Source organism: Pezoporus wallicus, unplaced genomic scaffold (assembly GCF_028554395.1).
Source record: "Pezoporus wallicus isolate ANWC-B61680 ecotype Strahan unplaced genomic scaffold, APGP_CSIRO_Pwel_v1 contig_2771, whole genome shotgun sequence".
Lineage (NCBI taxonomy): Eukaryota > Metazoa > Chordata > Aves > Psittaciformes > Psittacidae > Pezoporus > Pezoporus wallicus.
Window position 1 is genome coordinate 157566 of NW_026640005.1, and position 14331 is coordinate 171896.

Sequence of the window (14331 nt, forward strand, 5' to 3'; positions counted from 1 at the left end):
GATTAGCCTCCAGGAATTTCTTAGAAATTAGTAGAAAATAAATGAAACAGACACGTGTCCTTAAGTGCTTGTAATTCTGTGCAAACAATGAAGTTTATGCATCACACCCTCCAGCTCTTCTGATGTTTTTCCAAACTACAAGAATTAACACCAATTTAACAACTAGAAATCCTTACTTCAGTATGCAAATATCTTGACATTTTCTTCATTTGATGACTGATCACATAAAAAAAAAAATGCAAGTATTTCGCTGTCTCCAGCATATCTTTAACTGATTATAACAAAACTTGCTTGTAAATTCCCTGTGGCATTTCAACTCAGTACCTTCCATATGATCTGGAACTTGACACCTGAGCATACTACTATTAGACTTTCCTATTGGCTGCAGATCCAATTAAATCCAAGATGATTATAAGAAGTTGCTCAACTTAGTCAATCTTTTCCTAAGGATCTTCTAGGTTTATTATTTTTTTTTCACTGCCTGCTTATTCATCAGGTACAAAGGTTGAACAAAAACAAAGTGCTGTTGCATCATATTATTTCTTGTCAGTGCATTGAAAAATCTGCTCTTGTGCACATATGCTGCTCTAAAAAGCAACAGAAAGGTAAGACACTTGCCACATCTTTTTGAAAATGTAGGCAAAGATTTATTAGTATAACTTTATTGCTAGAGTGGAAAAAAATACATCTTGAGATACATTAAAAGTTCAGGAATTACTATGAACCTTGGACATGGTAAGTTGCTGAGTAAATTGTACTTCAGTAGAAAGCCAGGGAATAGACTGTGTCTTCTCTGGAAAACAGACTATCTGATTACATAAACTTCACTATCTCCCAGAATCTTTTTCTTTAAAAATGCAAGAAAACCAATAGGAATTATATTACTATCAAACAATAACATCTTAAAAAGTTCTCAGAGGAAAACTTTTAAGAAAATGTTTTTAATTACAAGGTATTACAAAGGTACTGCCAGGCTCAGTTTCTTTCCAAAGTAATTATTTTAAACGGCAATTCCTGGAGTTTGGTTTAAGGAAAAAGCTAAATTGCAATTAAAATTACAGATACTTCCTTTTTCTTTTACTGCTCTTCCACAGGTTCCCCACACATACAATACAGGAAATCAAACTTGTAAAAAAACCCCTAACTTGTCATTAGAAACTAAAGTAAAAAATAGGAACTATGCTTTAGACATATGTAGAGCAAATTTTTATGCAGAGTGAAGTTTCAAACAAGAAAGGGATTTTTTAAATTAATGGCATCTCCTTAATTCAGATATTTTTAACTTTTTCCTTGAAGTTTTGAAAAACTTTAAAAATTACTTTCATTTTCAACTTGATTGTTACCAACTTACAGACTAATTTTAAAATAATATTTTAATACAAAACAATATTTTAATATATTTTTCTCACTGTATTAGAGACAATACTTTTCTTGAAATCTGCAAACTACAACAATATTATTAATTTCTATTTCTATATTGCCTGGTTAAGGCCACTCTCTTTCTGAAAATCTTGGAAGCAGGATCTTTAAGGTTCAAGTATACAACAAGATCTGACTGTTAACACAGTCTATACTGGGAGTTCTCAAACTGCAAAATGGTTTCTACTAGTAATATACAAACTGTCCCAAAAAATGAATTACTCAGTTTACCAGCACCATCACTGACAAGAACAACACGTAATATAGAACATAATGGTTGGACTTGACGATCTTACAGGTTTTTCCCAGCATAGTTGATTCTGTAATTTTGTGATACCAACATGGCTGCTCCTGCTAGTACCCCTTGTTTGTGCCACTGACAATGTCTAACAAAATGGTTTATGAATTCTTTTTGTATTTAATGTAGATTTCCAACAGCAGTAGAAACACACAATGGATAAGAGCAGCGTAAATGGCTTTTATTTTCTTATTTCCAAGAAGTTAGTAGGTTTCCAGGCTGATTCAGCTAGGTGACTGAGGTCAGTCCATAGACACCCCAAGCAATCAATTACACTTGAACAAGTTGTTCTGTGCCCTCATGTACTCCATGCTGACTGGCAAAGGCCTCCTGGCACTCTTTTTAAACATTTGTGGAGTTTTTTTAATCTGACTGGCTGCCTAGGTTTAGCATCGTTCATGCAATTGAGCTTCCTTACATAATTTTCCCCACTCTTCTCTGTCAAATTCAGTGATACTCCCTACAGCTAAAAATACAACAGGCATTTGGTCCTCGCTATGCAAAAAGGATATAGGCAGGCTAGAGAGGGTCCAAAGAAGGGCCACAAAGACGATCAAAGGACTGGGAAGCCTGTAGTATGAGGAATGGCTGATAGAATTAGTTTTGCTCAGCCTGGAGAAAGGAAGGCTCAGGGAAGACCTTATCACCATGTCTCAGTATTTAAAGGGTGCCTACAACGAAGACGGAGACTCCCTTTTTACAAGGAGTCACATGGAAAAGACAAGGAGTAATGGGCACAAGTTACTCCTGGGAAGATTCCCATTGGACATGAGGGAATTTTTTCACAATGAGAACAATTGTGAAAATTGGAGATTAATCTCCCCAGGGAACTGGTGGTCTCCCTGGTGCTGGATGTTTTTAAGATTTGGCTGGACAGGGTGCTGGAACATGTAGTCCAGGTCATGCTTTGCCTAGAATGGTTGGACTAGATGATCCCTGAGGTCCCCTCCAACCAGCTATTCTATGATTGTATGAGATCTTGCAAATAATGCCTGATTCAAAGGAGATGGATGAGTGACACTTTCTCTAAGAGACGTTAATGTTGCAGTGAATACCACTGGTCAGAAAAGCTTTCCTGACTCTGAAAACAGTAAGGCTCAAATTCATACAAAACCCCCAGGACCAAGACTGAACAATGTTTACTTAGTTCCAAAGGTCAGAGCAACAACTGTACCTTTATAATAATCAGAAGACCTGGTTTACATCTTATAATATGCTATATTATAGATAATAAAAATATTAGAAGATCAATCTTCTAAGTAAAAGAATCACAAAAAATAACTTACATAAGAATTGAATAAACCAACAATCCATCTAGTACAGTATTCTACCTCTGTCAGTGGCAATGTAAGAAATTATTTCAGGAGAGCACACAAGCCTGAATACTTTCTGCAGTATGCTCCTATCAGTGTCTTCCAGTACCTGCAACTGTTTTAACAGGGAATTAATAAGTACATCCATGGCTATTCATTTTACCCATATAAGAAACTGCTGTCTAGTAAATCCCTCTTCTATTTGCTGGTACATTCTGCTCACTGGATTTTAGGTTTAGCTCAAAAAAGTGAAAGCTGAATGCATTAATTCTAATAACCTATGTTCTTCCTCTTAATTTCGCATTTCATTGTATTTGTGTAGAAGAAAATTGATTAAATTATCATTGAAATAACTACACCTATTAATTTGTTCAACTACAGAACCACTGTAGAAACCACTGCAGAAGTCAGCGGTATTCTCATACTGGCATATAAAAGTGTTGCTTTTTACTAGGCTCTAAACATGACACTCTCTTGGCTTGTGATCTGTGCTGGAACACTGTTTTTGAATCCTGTCTCTGCTGACTGCAACTTTACTTCTCAAACTGTAAGTTTTATATGTAAATTACCCTTATTTTTCAAAGTTACACTAGAAGCTAAAGGCATTTTTAAAAGCCACCTTGTAAACATAGAATTACTGAAGAAGCACGTAGAGGCAAGTAAGATTACATGGCTTTCTGTGAAATGGACAACTAGCTGCTGGCAGTCATTTTCAGTGGGTGAATAACACTGAAACATATTTGAGATGGATTTGTATACCAGCCATCTCTTTGCTGACAACAGGAGTGCCTCCTTTACCTTTACATTATTTTGGAATAGACCTAAAAAGCAACAGTTATTTGGACAAGGCCAAAAACTGCTCAAGTTTGAGAGATTTACCAAGTTAGTATTTGACCAAGTCAGCTCAAAATGTATGTAAGAAATTTTAAAAGGTTTTTTCTTCCAGAGATTAATGTAATGGATTTTGTATTTACTAGAGAATGGAGGGGAAGGAAGAAAACTTAGATTAACAGTCAAGTAATAAAATTGGTATTGCACTACCTGCTCTGACTCACTGCCCACTGGGTCAGTACTATATCTACTGTCTGTTAATCTTTGGGACAAAGATAAAGAATAAAAAAACCATTTACTGGGTATATACAGTGTAGAAAAGGCACTCCACTACATTTGTTTTTAAACCAGCTATCTAGCTATACTCAATCTGGTCACAGCAGTAGCAAGCTGAACGTAAGCTACTTAGTTAGGAAGAGGAGTAACACAACTAGTCAGTTTGCAAGACTAAGAATCTCATTTAAACCCAGTTCAAGTATCTTGACACTAAACTATAGCTTACAGTGATGCATGCATGTACATATAAAGAAATCTACTCTTGTCAGCAAACAGCCGTCCTTTAAGGTATAGTTAACACTCTCAAACCTGAAAAGACTGCAGCTATGCTAAACTTAAAGCCAGAAAACCAAAATTGTTATAATAAAAAAAAAAAATCCAACAAAAATCAAATTAAATGTTTTGTTGAAGGTCTACTCCAAACATGTTTTTAAAAGTAAACACAGCTGTTTTTAAAATAAAACAATACATTAGAAAAGGCATATTTGAATTAATTTTCAGCCGTGGATCCACTTCCTGACACCTTCTTTCCAGATTGTGTGGGAAATGAATCCTTTTCCTACTTAGCCAATCTTCACATAGAGTCCTAAAACAGAGAGCCCTACTAACTCCAAAATACTATGCGAAACCATTTGAATATTTGCCAAATAGTTTGAATAATCATCATATAAAAAGCCTTGCATGCCAAACAGAGCTCGAGCACTAAGTGATCTGAAACTTCAGGTCTCTATATTAGGAGCATTCATTCCCCTCTATCACCAGACCATGGGTGAATTAAGAAAAATATAAATAAAATTGCATGAAGAGCATTAGAACTTTTAAAGTGCTGGCATTAAAAAATACAAGAAAGATTTTTTGTGCCCTCAATAGTCATCACTGAGACATCTTCAATGGACTTCCCTATAGTATTTAATTGTTGTCTTTTTTTCAACAGGTCACTTGTGAGGCATCTGGAAAGAACCTCTCTAATATACCCAGTAACCTTTCCCAAAATGTTACTATATTAAGCCTCAAAAATAATAAAATCACTTTAAAAGATATCGACAAAGAGATTCTTCAAAGTTTTATTAAACTCATTGAACTTTACCTGAATGAAAACATGATTATTGTACTGTATAACAATAGCTTCTGCAATCTGACAAAACTGGTAATTCTGGATATCAGCAGCAACCGTATTAGCACAGTTCATAAGACAGCATTTGCAGGATTAAATCAACTGTCAGTGTTGAATCTATCCTATAACATGATTACTCAACTAGATCCTTATACATTTACTTGTCTAAAAAGTCTGACAGCTTTAAATCTACAGTATAACCCTCTGAAATATTTTCATATAAAATCACCCTTTAAATTGATTAAAATAGTTTTAGCTGGAAACCCCTGGACCTGCTCCTGTGACCTCCTTGATTTACAGATATGGCTAACTGCCTCCAATGTGACAAAGGGTAAGTTTTGGTTAGAGCAACATTTCATACTTTTTTATATTAAACAGCCTTATCTTATTTTTTACTGATCTGGATAATATCCACTATCAGCTTATTAGCTTTTTGCAATAATACATTAGCTTACCTATGACTTTTTTTAGATCAGAGTGCCAATTAATTAATAATATCTCATAGCCTTTCCACTGCTCGCATCCACAGAAAATGAAAACAACACTGTATGTACGTTCCCAAATACCAAGGAAAAATGCTCCATCAAAACAGTAGCTATTCAACCAGCTGACTGCAAAACTGAACAAGCTCCTTTAGAAAACACTGTAACTTCCGCTTCTGCCATTAAGCTTAAAAGTAGCGCCTTCCTAACAGCTCGGACTCCAAACATCACTGAAAACAATGGGACGCATGCAGGTAATATACTGATGTTCCACATTATTGCTTATAAGATGTTGGATTTGCTATTCCATAATTTCATACCATTTGTACACCTCATACACTATAATTCTTCCATAAAAGCTGTGATTATGGAACAGGCATATTTCCAGGTTTTGGTAGACTGCATACAGACTATAGTGAATGCTAAGCTCTACGGAGTAAGTGTTCAAAACTGATAAACCACATCTGAATTCTCAAATGACACTACAAACTGACGATGACATTTCAAAGTCTTGAAATTCAGGTAATTGCCCATATCTACCTAGCAGAACTGGGGAAGGATCTTTTAAAAATTTCAGTTACTTCTTCCAAAATCACTGCTTTCTAGAAGCAGCTGTCTTCTTAAATGTGAAATAGTGAGCAATAGTGAGCAATAATTTTACTCCTGCCTTCAACTGTGTACAGTGTAAAGGAGACAGATGTGCCCATCCCATATTCTTTCAAAATTTCAGTCTCCTTAATTTTCTACCCATTTTGAGGGTAATTCTATCATCACTGTAATATTTTAGCTTTTCTTTTGGTCAAGTCACTTTCTTCTTTCTCACATGCAAATTTCCACTCTCCATACTGTAATGTTTTTTACTTCTTGCTTCTGACTAAAGCAGAAGATACATTTTCCAGATACATACGCAAACAGTACACAGCCACTGCTATACACTTCTTTTACCATAACAGCTAGATTCTATTTTAGGACAGGGGCCAGCACACAAAACCAGATTCTAAATAAAGACTCCTGGAAACTACAGTCTATTGAAATTTTTATTTTAAAAGAAGTACAATAGCCAAACAAAAGATGTAATATTTTAGGCTGCAGACATCATCACCAAACAGAAATTTAAGCCTGCGAAATAGAATTTGAAGTCAATTACTGTTTGGGTTTGTCTGGTTTTGTTTTGTTTGTTTTTTTTTTTCAAAAACCTAATCTTGGAATTTAAATTTTGGAAAAATATCATTTTTTAGTTTATATGCCCCCAGAATTTTTTCCAACTTTGAAGCTATTGTTTTTTATAAATATGCATGGTGGATATATATTGCTAAGAAATATAAGATGCACATGCATGTTTTGGTCAGGTGATGTGGCTAATTCCTCAAGAACATAACAATAAAACTCTACTAAAGCTTTGGATACACTCAGTAATTCCTCTATGATTGTTTATTTTGCGAGTTCCCAATTTAACTATGAAAAAATTCATACTAGAGTTCTTGCTGGCATTCCTCATGAGGATGATTCTTCCTTTTTTCCTGTTTGTTTTAAAGAGTTACCACTTCCTGGCAAAAGCTGGACCTTCCTAGCAGGTGTCCTAGGGTTTGTCCTAAGCATTACACTCCTGATTTTTATGGCTGCAAAATGCCCAACATGGTATCGCTATTTGATAAGCTACAGTCACCGTCATCTAGAAGAAAATGACTCAGAGATGTTTGAACAGGAATTCTCAGCTGACATGAGTTCTTTTCCTACATTATTGGATACAAACAATGAAGATCCAATTTCCCTTGAGAAAATTCATACATGTGTGCCTGGGGAAGATGGATTTATTGAGAATAAATACACTGATACTTATGCAACTGAGGAGAGTTAATAATGTCTTAAGGATGAAGAACTGATTTCTCAAAACTGTAGTACGCTTGTACTTCCGTATTATGCGACTTATGTACAATACAAAAGGAGGTTAAGCAGTCCATCTCCTCTCATCTTGACAAATTCATAACAAGGTTTGCTGCATGAATCATGAAGTTAAAAAAAATGTGGTGATGTGCATGCCTCAGTGCCACAATAAGTAGTTCAAGACATGCAAAAAGTACTCAGAATCCACCTTTCATAAAATCCTAATTGGTTACTTACGGCAGGGAGAGAGCTTACTGTATATTGCTTAATATGAACTCTTTACAAAGTAGCTTGTAAAGTTGGCATAATCACTAATGCTTTAATTGTGAGTAAGTCCAGAAAGGAAAAATAATTTCTCTAAAATGCTGGAGCAGATCACAGCCAGACTAGGGGCTGAATCCAAATCAGTGGTGTCCCAGCTCAGCAGGCTATTAAGCTAAACCAAAGCTATCAAAAGAACAGAGCATTTGTTGGGTTGTTTTCTTTTTCCTTTTCCTTTTTACCCAAATTAGCAGAGCAAGAAAGACCAACTGCTCCATTCCCTTAAGTGAGCCTACATACACTACAACAACAAGTTATCATTACTGTATACCCGATGTCTTTACTCCTTAGTTTGCTACTGAACCTAATTTCTTCTTTTTATACTTATTTCCTTAACACTTAAAAATGCATTCAGGGATAAAATAGACACATTTGTGAGCTGCTGAAAACTGCAATTCTATTGAAAAGTGACCTACTATTACAAGGCAAATTGTTTTTTAAAAGTGCTTATCTATACATAGAATCTTATAATTGAGATTGCTCTTGCTTGCAACAAGCAAGATATCTCTTTCTCCCGCACATCTCTGGTTCCTAAATTAAACATCTCAGAAACTCTCCCTCTCAGCCTATAACTACACAAGCCATTCTCATGGTGTACGAATTGTTACTGCAAGCATATTGCTGTCATCTTCCTCTCCACAAGTCCCCACCTAACACAGGAAACTCAGTGATAGTTCCCATTTCTGCTTACTTTTTCCACTCTGGATTCCACAACACAACTCACAAAACTCAGGTTCCCCAAAGACAGGAATCTCCACTGCCGCTTAAGTCCTCCTGGATGACATAGTAAGTATCTCCTCCAAGCAGTTAATCAGAAGAGTTTAAAGCTAGGAACCCAGCTGCGGTATGGCACTACTATACCATCCTGAAATTGCTCAGTTATCACATGTGGCATACATGGAATCGTTAAGGAACTTCTGAATCAGATACCACCTCAATTTTGCCAAGTTTGGTTATGATTTTAACAGCTTTGGAGAAACATACACTTCATGTACTCACGTTTGTCTTTCTGTGAAAATTTTATCCACACTCTGAGTGTCTTGGTCATTCTGAACCTTTAACTTAAAAAAAAAAAAAAAAATCTGATATAATATACAGTAATAAAGATACATGTTCTATATATAAATTTGAAAAGTTTACTTTGGAAGAGAAGAAGCAGCTCAGAATGCATTAGAGGAAGGAGCAGCAGAGGCCACCTGCTCCAGAGGGTTTTCACAGTTGATACTGAGCAAAGGCCATCTGAAAGTACAGTCTTCTACTGGAAACCAAAGGAAGTAAAAAGGCATCTCTATGTTTAAAAAATCTAATCAAGTTTGTTACAAATCAAGTCACTTACTGTGGGATCTATTCCTGCAACATTTAGTAAAATACTGTTTAAGTCTACAGGCATGATGAAAATGTAACACTTGCAAAGCATTCTTTTCTTTATGACACAGACATTGTGACTTTATTGTGCAATCAAATGCAGGGGGGGAATGTTGTTTTGACCAAAATAACGTATTCTAAAATCAAACTAGTTTCTTTTGCTTATGGACAAAGTTATCCTAAGAAATGGAACATGCTTAATGCCACTTGTGTCTTAAGACTTAGAGGAACACTCTATCTGTATTAGAAAATAAAGAAAGGCAAATGAGAGCTCATTGATTTTGTGGTTATATTTATTATTTAATAAATATTTAATATTTATAACATGGGAGTAATTTAAAAGGCTGAAGAAACAATATAACTATCTTTCCAGAAGACCGGGCAGCTTTACAAGGCAGTGCAGTCTAATGAATTTGCCTTTCATAAGACTAGTAGTGTTCCATGTTCCCAAGTCAAATAAAGAATATATCTTAACACTCAAAATTTGGGTTGGGACAACATCCTTCTCAAATCTAAACCACAGAAAAATATCATGGGCCTGTTAATGCAACACTTCAGACAACCGACTCACTGCAAACATGTTGCCCATGGTTTATTTAAATTGGAAAAATGGGTAAGTTTTAAATTAGTGCTATGCCTTTTAGATACATTGTACATTCAAAGTTCCAAGAATGTAACACACCATTTCACCCTTCAAACATAGCTTATATCCTATTTCTTACCATATTGTAATCGTGAATCACTTCTGCCATATCTGTACTAGTATTAAGTATATCCACAACCTGAAATGAGACAGAATTCCAACCTATTAATGCTCTCCTTTTGTTTTAAATTACACACAAAAAAATCAGACAAGTAAGTAGTCACTCACAAAGCACTTACGAAAACACAACAATTTTGTGTTATTGCAAATGGAAAAAAAATGATGTGGGAATTTGAATAGATTACATGCAGTTTTAAAATCTCAGATTCATAGAATGGTTAGGGTTGGAAAGGACCTTAAGATTATCTAGGTCCAAGCCCCTACCCATGAGCAGGGATGCCTCAGAGTACACCATGTTGCCCAAGGCCTCGTCCAACCTGGCCTTGAACACTGACAGAGATGGAACATCTATCACTTCCTTGGACAAGCCATTCCAGTGCCTCACCACCCTCACAGTAAAGAACTTCTTCCTTATATCTATACTGAACTTCCCCTCTAAGTTTAAACCCATTCCCCCTTGCCCTATTGCTACAGGCCCTAATGAAGAGTCCCTCTCTGGCACCCCTGTAGGCTCCCTTCAGATACTGGAAGGCTGCTATGAGGTCTCCAGGCAGCTAAACAGCCCCAACTTTCTCAGCCTGTCTTCATATGGGAGGTGCTCCAGCCCCCTTATCATCCTTGTGGCCATCTTCTGGACTTGTTCTAACAGCTCCATGTTCGTCTTAGTTGAGGACACCAGAACTGTACACAGTACTCCAAATTTTCAGAAATTATTGTCATTATATGTAGCTGTACATAACCCACAAACGCTATGCTGCAGTAATTTCTTAAATCCATATGCAACTGCTTCTCCTAATGTATAGTACACTTTTTTTTCTTTTATGATTTCTTTAGTTTCCACAGTTTCACTTTCCAATAACTGAAATTATTGAGGCAGAATTAATGAGTGTATTTTCTTATTAATACTGAGGTGGTACTAAGCAATGTATTTTTACAGAGAAAAGTTAATAAAAAAGATGCTGAAGCAATACAAAGCAAACAAGATAGGGAGAGCATTCAGTATCATAAGTTGATAGCAGCATACCATGTTGTAGTCTGCTAGCTGACCTTGAAATTCTTTGATTTCTCCAGCTAGAGCCTCTGCCCTAAATATAAAACAAAATCAAACTTCAGACTTGTACGTATAAAAATAAAATAATGAAAAGAAAAAAAAAAAGATATTACTTAGTGGTTTCTTGAAGGCAGCACAATACCTGAGAATAGTTTTGTTACTGAGAAAGTTAGCACTGCATTAGCTGCAACATCTCACCTTTTTTCATATGACAAGTAGACAGTTTTCTCTTGCTTGTACATTTCTACTTCTTCCTGCAGCTTGTTAATTTCTGTTGTTAGTTCACTTGTTTTGCTTCTGCAAAAAAAAAAGCAAAATACTGGAATGTACAACTAAAACACAGAATAGAAACTGTGTTTTACTCTAGCTGTGCAATCAGTATGTCTTTCTCACACTGCATGATGTTTCAAATCAATATTTCAAAGAAGAGCTGTGGAAGTGAGCAAAAAATACGACTGTTTCTAGCAGATAAGTTAGTAAGTAGCTGTTAGAAAACCTGGATATGAAATAAAAGACTTTAATTAGCTGTGTCCCTGCTGGTGAAATGTAAATTATTCTCAAATGGACAGGTAAAAAGACCACAGTATCATGGTATATATCATAGTATTTCACAGAGTATGGATATCATCCATATGTAAAATTATGTATTTTAGGACTGATCATTCAATACTGCAATATGATCAACTGACAAAATAGCCTTGTATACAGTACAGTTTCTGCGAGGCCTTGACTTTGTTAGCATTAGCTCAATGTATTATCCAAGTAAACCACCTGAAATGTACACTACAAAATGCTTAGTTTGTGATGTGACTTCTTCCAAATGCAGCTATCAGACCTATCAAGCATTACAGGTGGAAGCTCAAAATCACTGATCCTTTTTTACTAACGCTGTGGGAGTGCATACGATTTAGCAAGTCTGATCACAAAATGTCAAAGGCATCCACTTGGACTTGAACATAAGCATAAAATTTCCTCCCTCCTACACAATGACCATACCTCTTATAAGAGAACAGATTTTATTGTAAATGAACACCACTTATCCCATGCTCCTGTTAAGCACAATAAATTTCATGTCAGAAAGTGAACAGAGCATTAAACCTCCTGCAGTTTTAATGTGCTTTTAAGACATACCTCAGCAGACCCAGGTAATATGTTTTATCCATTATCTGTCTCTGAGGACCTGACAAAGGACAGTAAGATGACATTTTGTTAGAAAACAATTAATGTTGATGAAGTGTAAATTATGAAATTTTTTTTGCAGAATTTAGAGGCAGAGAACTGCCATCTTCTCAGAGTTCTTAAAAAGATAGTACCTCATTATAACAAATCAAAGCAGAAATTAATTTCACATTGTTGCAAAGATAAACATTACTTTTTTAGCTGTACTAATAGTTACTACATAACACAGTATTTTAATTATTCTGCAGTGATGAAAGAAGACATAATCTGTCTTCTTCTATGCTTCTGAATGATTTTTAAAGACAGCTCAGGCACAGAAAAGCCTTTGTCATCTATGATTGCCAAGAGCAAAGAAAATAACAGGGATGTTTTAATCTTCCTTTCCTTTCTCGTACTCCTATCATTCACAGCTATTTACTTGGCACTTTGTACAGGAATGAAAAAGTTGCCTTTAGAAACCTACATATTCCTTTAAAATGTCTGCAGACACCTTGATAGCTACTTTCAGTAAAAAAATACCTTTCATTGCAGTTTTCATTCCACTTAAACCATGTTGAGTCACTGGACGGTCTGCAACTTTAATCTGAGATGATAAGACTCCTCCAGTAGCTGAAAGGCCACCACGAGAAACAGGTCTTGATGTACTAGGAGGCATCTATAAAAAAAGGACCAAATAACCAAACTACAAACCTCCCAACACTGAATTATGACTTTATTATCCTTATGCAACTGTCAAAGCAACTGAAAACTTCAGTTAGTCTCTATACTATTCCTGTAAGAATCTTCTAATATTTACATCTCAGACAAAGCATTAGTCAAATGTCTGCTGCAAAAGGGTAAGAAATTACTTTTGAACAACTTTTCATTGTTCCCTCTGTCAGCAACATTAATGCTATTAAGGTCTCCCAGCTGAACTTTTGATGCAAGAGTTCTCTTGACTCCTTTCAGGCAAAATTGAGAAAAGAAACAAAACCAAAAACTCTCTACAAAACTTAAATCTTAAAAATTCTTCCTGAGAAACTATCACTCCAGTCACAGTACTAAAAATAAAACAAAAACAAAACACAACAAAGCAAACAAACAAACAAACAAACAAAAAACCCTATCAAAATGATAAAAATCTAAATATATCAAGTTTTGTTTGTTTTTTTTTTTTTTAACATACCCCTGTTCCTATTCTGGTTGCTGATGCAGTCCTTGATGAAGTGGAAGGCCTTGTGGTCAACCCTATTCCTGCTCTTGAAGAAGGACGAGCTATTGGAGGTCTGTGACTGCTGGCCATATTTATTTCTTTTTGAACTTCTTTCTGGAACAATGGACAGAAATACTCCTTTATTTTGCACAAGGTTTTTTAAAAATATCATGCATCAACTCTATAAAGCTTAATTCTTCCCCCTGTCAAAAGGAGCTTAATTTTCTTTAAAAATCTGCAAAGCACTTCATTACTGGAAAAGCATGGTACGAGACAGACAGTGCTCAGAAGGGACCACAGAAGATCAATGAGTAAGGAGAGACAGCAGTGCCTTTTCAGTCCCAAGTGCTTACTCAGTCCTCAGGTGGTACTGTTAAAACAGATGACTCCTCCTAATTCTTGTTGCACTTATTGTTTCGGCATCTGCCCACAGAATGCAAGTCTCTCATGAAATAAACTGGAAGTGAACAGCTGTTGTCAATACCCATCTGGGTTATCTGGGGACAGTCCTTCAGGCATCACCAGCCACCAACACAAACCCAGAACACACACCCCCTGACAAATCGTAGCAGCTTTCACCAGCCCCTGAGGAGCAACGCCACGGCCATAGTACATAGAAACTGCTCTTGAATGGCTGAGGCTGTCAGGCAGTGGATCAGACGGGCCTGTGAGATGGTGTTACTACTGGCCGTGACCTAAAAGGGCAGAAGTGCCGCAGGTCCCCCGGGTCGACAAAGACCCTCCCCCAGGCGCGCTGAGGGCTTCTGGAGCTACAGAACCCCGCGGAGCCCCAGGCGGGCCTGGACCCCCTCCTCTCACCGGAGTCCCGGGTCGCCATGAACT

General features: G+C 36.3%; 2 protein-coding genes across 3 annotated transcripts in view; one reads left to right on the top strand and one right to left on the bottom strand.

Moving 5' to 3' along the window:
- Nucleotides 1–14282, bottom strand: part of IFT74 (intraflagellar transport 74) — a 40741-nt gene extending 26459 nt beyond the window's left edge. Inside the window, exons 1-7 of the mRNA XM_057417045.1 lie at nt 13462–14282; nt 12816–12951; nt 12249–12297; nt 11316–11414; nt 11091–11151; nt 10026–10085; nt 8938–8999 (exon numbers count right to left, since the gene is read on the bottom strand). Of these exons, the coding sequence (XP_057273028.1) occupies nt 8938–8999; nt 10026–10085; nt 11091–11151; nt 11316–11414; nt 12249–12297; nt 12816–12951; nt 13462–13578 (584 nt within the window). The 5' untranslated portion in view covers nt 13579–14282. The remainder of the gene's footprint in view (nt 1–8937; nt 9000–10025; nt 10086–11090; nt 11152–11315; nt 11415–12248; nt 12298–12815; nt 12952–13461) is intronic.
- LRRC19 (leucine rich repeat containing 19) lies at nt 476–7744 on the top strand. Of its 2 annotated transcripts, none has more exons than XM_057417043.1 (5): nt 476–605; nt 3412–3577; nt 5072–5582; nt 5781–5987; nt 7269–7744. In XM_057417043.1, exons 2-5 carry the CDS (start codon nt 3494–3496, stop codon nt 7589–7591), a joined length of 1125 nt encoding a protein of 374 aa, XP_057273026.1. In that variant the 5' UTR covers nt 476–605; nt 3412–3493; the 3' UTR covers nt 7592–7744. The 2 variants fall into 2 exon arrangements, with proteins under 2 accessions (XP_057273026.1, XP_057273027.1); XM_057417044.1 differs by having other exon boundaries at nt 514–605; nt 3485–3577.
- Nucleotides 14283–14331: the final 49 nt, after the last annotated feature.

Coding starts and splice junctions, on each gene's coding strand:
- LRRC19 (XM_057417043.1), top strand. CDS start 3,494: ATGACACTCTCTTGGCTTGTGATCTGTGCTGGAACACTGTTTTTGAAT. Junction 3,578..5,071: donor GCAACTTTACTTCTCAAACT/GTAAGTTTTATA, acceptor TTTTTTCAACAG/GTCACTTGTGAGGCATCTGG. Junction 5,583..5,780: donor TGCCTCCAATGTGACAAAGG/GTAAGTTTTGGT, acceptor TCGCATCCACAG/AAAATGAAAACAACACTGTA.